The sequence below is a fragment of the Helianthus annuus genome, chromosome 7 (assembly GCF_002127325.2).
Source record: "Helianthus annuus cultivar XRQ/B chromosome 7, HanXRQr2.0-SUNRISE, whole genome shotgun sequence".
Classification (NCBI taxonomy): Eukaryota; Viridiplantae; Streptophyta; class Magnoliopsida; order Asterales; family Asteraceae; genus Helianthus; species Helianthus annuus.
The window spans coordinates 56,192,989-56,201,296 of record NC_035439.2 but is presented as its reverse complement, the minus strand read 5'-3'; the positions used below and the strand labels follow the sequence as shown (position 1 = coordinate 56,201,296).

The 8,308-nt window shown below is 38.2% G+C and overlaps 1 protein-coding gene across 5 annotated transcripts; it reads right to left on the bottom strand.

Annotated features, from left to right (window-relative positions):
* Positions 1–664: 664 nt before the first annotated feature.
* LOC110891072 lies at positions 665–3,799 on the bottom strand. Of its 5 annotated transcripts, XM_035974850.1 has the most exons (8): positions 3,507–3,646; positions 3,303–3,420; positions 2,817–2,916; positions 2,009–2,074; positions 1,826–1,934; positions 1,608–1,690; positions 1,142–1,206; positions 670–1,072 (listed from the first exon to the last, which is right to left on the bottom strand). In XM_035974850.1, exons 2-8 carry the CDS (start codon positions 3,323–3,325, stop codon positions 961–963), a joined length of 558 nt encoding a protein of 185 aa, XP_035830743.1. In that variant the 5' UTR covers positions 3,326–3,420; positions 3,507–3,646; the 3' UTR covers positions 670–960. The 5 variants fall into 5 exon arrangements, with proteins under 5 accessions (XP_021994427.1, XP_021994428.1, XP_035830743.1 ...); XM_022138735.2 differs by lacking the exon at positions 3,303–3,420 and having other exon boundaries at positions 665–934; positions 3,507–3,799; XM_022138736.2 differs by lacking the exon at positions 3,303–3,420 and having other exon boundaries at positions 665–934; positions 1,142–1,203; positions 3,507–3,798.
* Positions 3,800–8,308: the final 4,509 nt, after the last annotated feature.

The following is an 8,308-nucleotide window of genomic DNA, read 5'->3' as shown; positions in this document are numbered from 1 at the left end:
GCTATAAATAGGACCCTTCATTCACAGGTTAAACCATTCCATTCCCTTTACTCTCACTCTTACACACTTTAATCTCCTCAAGGCAGATACTTATTCTCACGCCGGAGCCTGGTTAAGAGGGAAACCCCCGTATTCCCCTCTTAACGAGCTAACGGTGTTCTGTTTTGCAGGATTAACGGGTCCTTAAGGAGCTCAGAAAGTGATAAGAAGATTAACCCTTATGATAGAAACATAAACCCAACTAATCCACCCATAAATTAGTTCAGTGTTTCTTCAAGCTCCAATCAACAGCCAGCGTAGAGATTGAAGTCAGCAAGTCCTGGGCGAAACTTTGGTGTCTTTTAGTTTTTCAAATATGTAATGTAAAGGGTATGGCTAGTACCTTGCTTGTATCATGCAATTGTGTAAACTTTGGTGATGAATAAAGTTTCTTTGCCGTTTAGAAAAAAATGATCAGAACTTTGATAACGTAAAACATAAAAATCTAACACAAAAATAGTATTTCGTCATTAATTCAGATTAAAAAAAAAATTGATGATATCGTTTCATGATGTCTAACCAATACATATGAAAAAACAAACATCCAATTCGTAAACAAATACAAAATCAAGGGTTAATGACAAACAAAATTAAGAAATCAAACAAAATTAGAAGACAACTGAAAGCAGATTAACGATGAAACGTCCCTATAGTAAAGAGTTCAAGTTGCGATTGAACGCCCTTGTAGTGAAGGGTACCCGAAATTTACATAATCAAAGATACATGGGTTTATTTTGCCAGGTCTATGATTCCCTACCATAATTTTTTTTTGATCCGTCTACATGCATGCATATTCACAAGCATCTAACACCAAAACACAAGTAACCAGATAAAAAAAACCATCTAGACAACATTCCTCGTCTCCAGATTGAAGGATACAAAAGAGCCGTTTTTTCTACAAAAAAAAAAAGTAAAAAAAATTCAAGATGTTTTCTGCAAAGATGTATGGGGAAGCATGGAGTTGGTGAGTTCCTCATTAAGCTTCACAGGAAGCGGTGGCATCAGCTTCATTATCTCGGGCATGTCATTTAAGCTGCGATTAGCAAAGTATTTATATAACTAAATGATAAGTTGGAGTGAAAGCGCAAGAAAGATGACATACTCGTTCAAAACTGAGTTGATATTATTTCGCGCTTGGAAAAAAAGATTGATGTTCTCATGCACCTGCTACATAAGAGAGTAAAACATCAGGGAGTAAAATGGACTTTTGTAACCCATTCCCTTTTTACCCATTTGACCTATTAAAGATCAAACATAGCCCAATTTTTGTACAAGAAACGCAAGGTATTTATATATTTTTTTGTACTATTTCTCATACGTTTCTATCACTGCGTAGTACCCAAAACTTGGATATAAATAAGCTCTATAATATATAAATAACCTACATGTACAACCTAAAAAGCTATATGTACAACATCCTCCCATATCCGTGCGGCGTACGCAATTGCCTCCAGCAGTCACAAGCTCAATGTTTGATTTTTTGTACCCAGCTTCTATGTTTGAACTAATGATATACTTGTTATCGTAATTAGACAAAAATCCGCCCGACCATACAATGCATGATTTACCTTAAAAGCAGCAAAATTTGCAGAAATTTGATCCAATGCCTGGGCATTCTGTTCAAGAAGCTGCCCTGCTGTACCACCAATGGCTGCAGATGTCAAACAAACAAATTACAAAAGAAAAGAAAATTCCTACACATTAAGATTACATGTTACTAAATATATATTTTCTTAATCAAAGTATTATTCCGCTGAAAAACAATACTAATAAAAATCACACCAACCTTTGTAAGAGATACCGTCATCGCTATCCATAGACACTGCTGATTGAGCATATGGAGGGCCGTTGGCACGATTTGTAGACGACTTTGCCAAATGCTCCATTACTTTTTCCTAGAGGTTATTACAAAAAAAGTTAATTAGACTTTTAAACACCTTTCTTGCTTTACCATTATGCAAAAAAATACCTTTTTGTCTTTGCTTTTCCTTGATGAATTATTATCCTCTTTCCTTCGCTTACCATTTTCCTTTTTCTGGAAAAACAGAGAAGAAGATAAGCCAGAGCTCATGCAAATTTGAACACTATATACTAACCAGAATATAACTTAGTTTTGTTTCTTTATTAGCATACTCAACATATATTGACCAAATAAAGAGTCAAACGAGTGTTCTGACTCATAAGTTGACAATTTAGGGATGCTAAACAGCCCGACACAAACCCAAATATTTTACAGGAAACCGAACACCACATGAACCTGAACACGACTTGTATATTTACAGATTGAAACGAACAAGACCCGTGTAAACCGCAAAAAAAAAAAAAAAAAAAAAAAAAAAAATCTTTACATGCTAATACTTTAGGATTCTAAAATTACACATTATTTTTATTTTTGAAGCAATTATGTTTAAACTATGCCAATTTATTTATAATAATTTCAACTTTGGCATAGAAAAAACCTAAATAGTTCAAGTTAAACACATTTTAAAAAACAAAAAATTAATAATAAATGGGTTAAACGGGTCACCCCATTGGGTTTGCACGAATAGAGCCCCTTTAATTAAAATGTGCTCGTGGTTCGACCCAAACTGACCCTGGCCCGTTTAGACCAAACCCAAACCCACGGATTTCAACCCGAACACAGCCCTATCTTAATATTAAACAGTTAAAGCAAGTACTTTAGAAAGAACAGAACAGTTTACTAAAACAAAATGAAAATCACCTATGGTCAACTAAATACGACTTTTATCTTTACAATTATGTAAAAAAAATCATACCGTCATCCATCTACAACGAAGTGCCACATCCCTAACTGTTTTATCTTGCAGTTTCTTAGCGATCTTTGCATAACGCAATAAGCTACTATCAGAAGCATATCTGCGTATTATGAAAAGGCAAAAATAAGTGAATTTATAATAATCATATGAGCTATAATAATACCAAACACAAAATACTAGGTTTGATTCTAAGAATGTGTTTATTCTGCAACTATCCAATCCAATCTTTTTTAGACAAGATCCAAGCTTCCAGTTTGTTGTATATTAACTAACTAGTTCATCTGTATTTTGTCTAGCTTTAATATGTACAAAATAGCATGACAAAGTGAAAAAAGAATCTAGAAATTCAACAACATAACCAAGAACAACATGCCTGCTGCAAATCCCATGTTGAATTTTAAGGCAAATTGGATTGTGATGATCCAAACTAGACCTATTTGCTAGTAATAATAATAATAATTGACAATTTAAGAGGTGGTTATTTACACTGAATTTCGCTCACAAGGCATGTATAGTATGTTTCCCTAACCATGTGAGTCAAGAAATGTAGAATTCAGTCATCTGATGATTACACGAGTAGGATTGTCAAATAATCCATATATATCTATACAACAGTTGTAATGTTAGATTATGAAATCCAATTCCCATGTTGAAAATTCAAGATCTAAAAAACCCAAGAAGCTTACATACTTTGTGAGCAATTCTTCCAAAAGGGACTGTTCATCAGGAGCCCATTCAGCCGATAAACCAGGGTTATGCCTCAAAGCAGCCTGAGTAGGACCCACCACCGACTTCTCCGGCACGCTCCCATTGTCGTTGTTATTCTCACAAGGGTTTGCCATCAAACAAAACTATTATTATTATTCCAATTAAAATAGATTATCCAGTTTCAAGCATCGACTTAGAGGGATGAGAGAGAGAGAGAGAGAGAGAGAGAGAGAGAGGGAGGGAGAGAGAGAGAATCGGTACGGATATTATTTTTAACTAAAGATTCATTCATCAGGTATTTGACTACCCATCAATTTCACTGTTTTTGACAGGGTATTGTGTGCGGTAAAAGAGGCTTCTACGGCTACTCGGTATGGGGTTCGTCCCCATATCGTCTTAGACCGGCGACGGACCAAACACCGTGCCGCCCCCCCACGTCGCGGCCTCTTCGTCGTTTCTTCGCCGTTTGAGACGGTCCAAAAGTGGGGCCCATCATTTATGATTTCGACCGTTAATTAAAAAAAAATTCCAAATTTTGAATAATTCCAAACGGTCATAATTTTAAAATATATATATTTACCTTCCATTTTCACTTTCAATCAAAAAATTAACCTCAAAATTTCATCTCTCTCACAAATAATTTTTATAAACCTTCTTCCACTATTTTATAAACCTTCTTTCACTATAAACCTTTTTACACTTTTTCATGGATCCGTTCAACAACCCGGACAACCCGAACAACCCGAATAATCCCAACAATCCGACCCAACCTAATATTTTCTCGGTTCCGGGATATTATCCGACGCTAGAACCGAACCAATTCTCGCAATATTCATCGAATGCGTTTGCTTCATTCCAACACTCGCCAAACCAATTCGCTCAAATCTCCCAAAATCAAGCCCTTCAACAAATGATGATGCGGGGTGCTTGGAACTTCCCACCCGTTCAACCTCAACCGATCCCCACACCACCCGTTCAACCTCAACCGATCCCGACCCAATCCGAACCCGAAGACGATGTGGAGATTGTTTCCGAAACCCAACCGCCTAAAGGGAAAGGAAAACGAAACAAAGGCAAGCAAGTGGTGGGTGATCAACCGTCGAAACCGAAGGCGACTAAGTGGACACCAATCGAAGAAGAAGCCTTAGCCAAGGCTTTCATTGGCACTTCTGACAACCCGACAAAAGGTTCGTAATTTTTTTAAAGTTTAAATTTTTTAAAGTTTACATTTTTTAAAGTTTAAATTTTTTAAAGTTTAATTTTTTTTCTTACCCGACAGTTTGTTTTTTTTTTTTAGTTTTTTTTTTTGTTAACAGTTGGTTTTTTTATTTATTACTTTTAAAGTTTTAATTTTTTTAACAGTAGGTTTTTTAGTTTATTAGTTTTAAAGTTTAATTTTTTTGTTTATTATTATGTTAACTGATGTGTGTAAAATGCAACATATAAATCACATCAATTAAGGCATAAAACTAACCCTTTTTAAGTACTAATGTTGGAAAAAGAGTGTTTTTGTCTTCCTTTTGTATTTTCAGGATGAAATGAGCTCAAATTCACAAAAGAAGCAAAAAGACAACTAATTCTAGCATAAATACAAGGAAAGGAATAAAAGAAGACTGCCCGGACCCTCAACGGCATCCTCCAAAGCAAAAAAGAGAAAACAGAAGCCTGAACACGCCCCGTGCTCAGCCAGCACGGGGCCGTGCCCAAGAAGCAGCATAAAAGACAAACTGGTAGAAGCTTCCATTGCCCACCACGGGGCCGTGTCCAGTGAGCACGGGGGCGTGGTGAAAGTACAGCAGGCGCATTAATTGTAATTGCGAATTACAATTAATGAGGAGAGAGAGTGTCAGACGGGCACGGGGGCGTGTCCAGCGGACACGGGGCCGTGCCCAGCCTTCTGTTCAGCCTATAAATAGGGGTGCTTGGTTTCATTCCATCTCATCCTTTGGCACACCACCTCTCTCACACTTCATCCACCACCCACCACCACCATAACACCATCATCCACCACCATCATCCATTGTCCATCGTAGAGTGTGTGAGTCGTCTCGGGATCCAAGATTGATCGTAAGAGTTCTTGACAATCAAGGCCATGTTTGCCTAAGTCTCTTACATCACTTGGTGAAGACAAGTGTTTAGTATAATACTTTTTATTTTTAATCTTTTGCACTTTTTATTTGGTTTTGTATTAATGACTTTAATAACTAGTTGCTTATGTTGAAGGTGATCTTTCCTTATCGTTTGTCTGTGGTGTCTTGGCATTATTTTACTGTCTATATAAAATAAAAGATTTTCACCATTCATATCTCCACGGTCTATATGGAGGTATGTTGGCTACCTGGTCGGGGGTTAAGGGAACGGTTTGGTAAGGGTCTTGCCCTTGTTCAGCGTTTAGAGGTCCTGCAAGGGACCTGGGTCAAATTTAGTAGGATCTCCTTCAATGCCCATAGGTATTGGATGGCGGGGATCTAAACTCTTTGACCCCCTCATAAGTTAACTACTATTAATACTATAACCCGGCTATTTAGGACTGTATCCCTGCTGACTCAGACTACTTAGTCGAGGGTAACGTCACCGCCAAAAGCGGGGCCTACCATAATTTGCATTAATAACTTAATTCATTATCTTCCAATAATCCGACCCTTTAGGATTGTATCCTTGCTGACTCAAACTACTGGGTTGAGGGTAACGTCGCCTTCAAAAGAGGGGCCTACTACAATAACTAAGATAATCTCTTAAACAAGTGCAAAAGTGCGAAAATAATCAAAGGTTATACTAATACACGAGTCGGATCCAAGTGATTCATCTTGTCTATCTGTTTTTATTTTTATTTTATTTTTCAGCATTTAGTTAGTTTTTATTTTCTTAGTTTAAAAACATTTTTCTCACTTTTTGATTTGATTAGACGTTGAGGATAAACCGGTGTTAAAAGCTCTTGTGTCCTTGGACGACCTCGGTATCTTACCAACACTATACTACGTCCACGATGGGTGCACTTGCCCATTTGTGTGTTTAGTGTTAGTGAATATCGTGTTTTTATAAATTTAAAACTTGGCTAAAGGTGTAAAAAGGGATTAATTATACATCTAAATTATATATACACCAACACACATCAAGTTTTTGGCGCCGTTGCCGGGGACACAAGGATTTTAAGAAAGTTAGGAATCAACGGCCTAATCATATTTTTATTTTTCTTTTTAATTTTTAGGATTTTTCTTAGTTTTTCAGCTTCTGCAGAGCTCAGCACGGGCCGTGCCCGCTGAACACGCCCCCGTGCTCAATCATTGGAACTGGCAATCCTGTTTTAAGTCAGACAGTAAGCTGAACACGGGGCCGTGTCCACTCAACACGCCCCCGTGCCCAAGATTCTCTTACTGAAAACAGAACCGTTAGATCCCGGCGGTTGGTAATTTCTGACACAAACATGAGTGATAGTAATTCTTTTTACTTTCGGAACTCTTATGGTACGTGGTGTCGATTATGTGGAGGCGAACATGAAGAACTAAAATGTTATTTTCTAAATTATAGGCCCCACTATATAGACCCACCGATTCCTTATAACCTTAAGAGGGGCGAAAGTAAAAATAAGCACTATCTCTCCCTCGAATGCGCCCAGCCAGATATTCTAGGGGAAATGCTCCTTGACGAGTTATTTCAGCTAGAAGAACTAATTCTAAATTGGTCAAAAGAACTTAGGAAGGATTTTATTGATCCGCCCCAAGACGATGACCATGAGGAAATGTTGGGACCACATTTCGACAACCTCGTTGCTCCCGAAAATACCTTCATACCTAGAAAAGACTTGGACGGTAGTCGTCCCTGTGCCGTGAAGGACTCTCCATCGACTTCGTTCGGTGCATACATAGACCTGAGCGATTCGGCATACACCTTCTTTAACGAGAGCCCGGAAAAAGGGTTGGACTTGTCCACCTAGAATGAAAATAGAAATTACCCTCAACGATAACCTCTTGCATTCTCGCCTTAGTATAGGACAATTAAGGTATCTTAGGCACTTTGGGGTTGTCCCAACCAATCAAGAACCACCCGATATAAAAAAAAAATCTTTAGGAGCAACAAAACTCCATAAAACAGCCTCCCGACACGGGGCCGTGTCCGGTAAACACGACCCCGTGCCCACCCAGAAGATTCTCTGCTGATTTTGTCAGGATACGGACAAAATGTGTCAGGATTTTCTCTGCACACGGGGCCGTGCCCAGCGGACACGGGGCCGTGTCCAGCGTGCTGTCGTTTTCTTTAAATGCAGCCTGATTCCTGCTCATTTTTTGCCACTTCACTAGACAAAGATTCCTGGGATCTTCACATATACCATCCTAGGTAAGTGCTAAAAGAAGGTTCCCAAGGACCATCTTGTCCTTTCCACTTTTGTTCATTTCTCCTTCTTTCAAAATTTTTCAAACATCTCCTCCATGGAAGCTTGGAAACCCCATGATTCCAACCTTCTATGAAAAGTTTGTAAGATTATTTGCTATGGATTCTTGTTTAAAGTTGATTTTATAACTTTGTTTTGAATTATCTAAGCTTAAACCACAGTTAAAAGATGTGAAAATAATTTAAAACCCAAGAATCCTTAGCCAAAAATCCTGCAGACAACTAAACACGGGCCGTGCTCAGTGAACACGGGGCCGTGTTCGAGGTGCTGTTTTGCAAAAATTCAGTTATCTTCGGTTTCTTCCACAGAATATGGCCAGCAGAACTAGCGGATCATCTTCAAGAAATAACCGCAACGGGAGAAGGTCGTCCACAGCAGAAGACTCCCTAGTAAA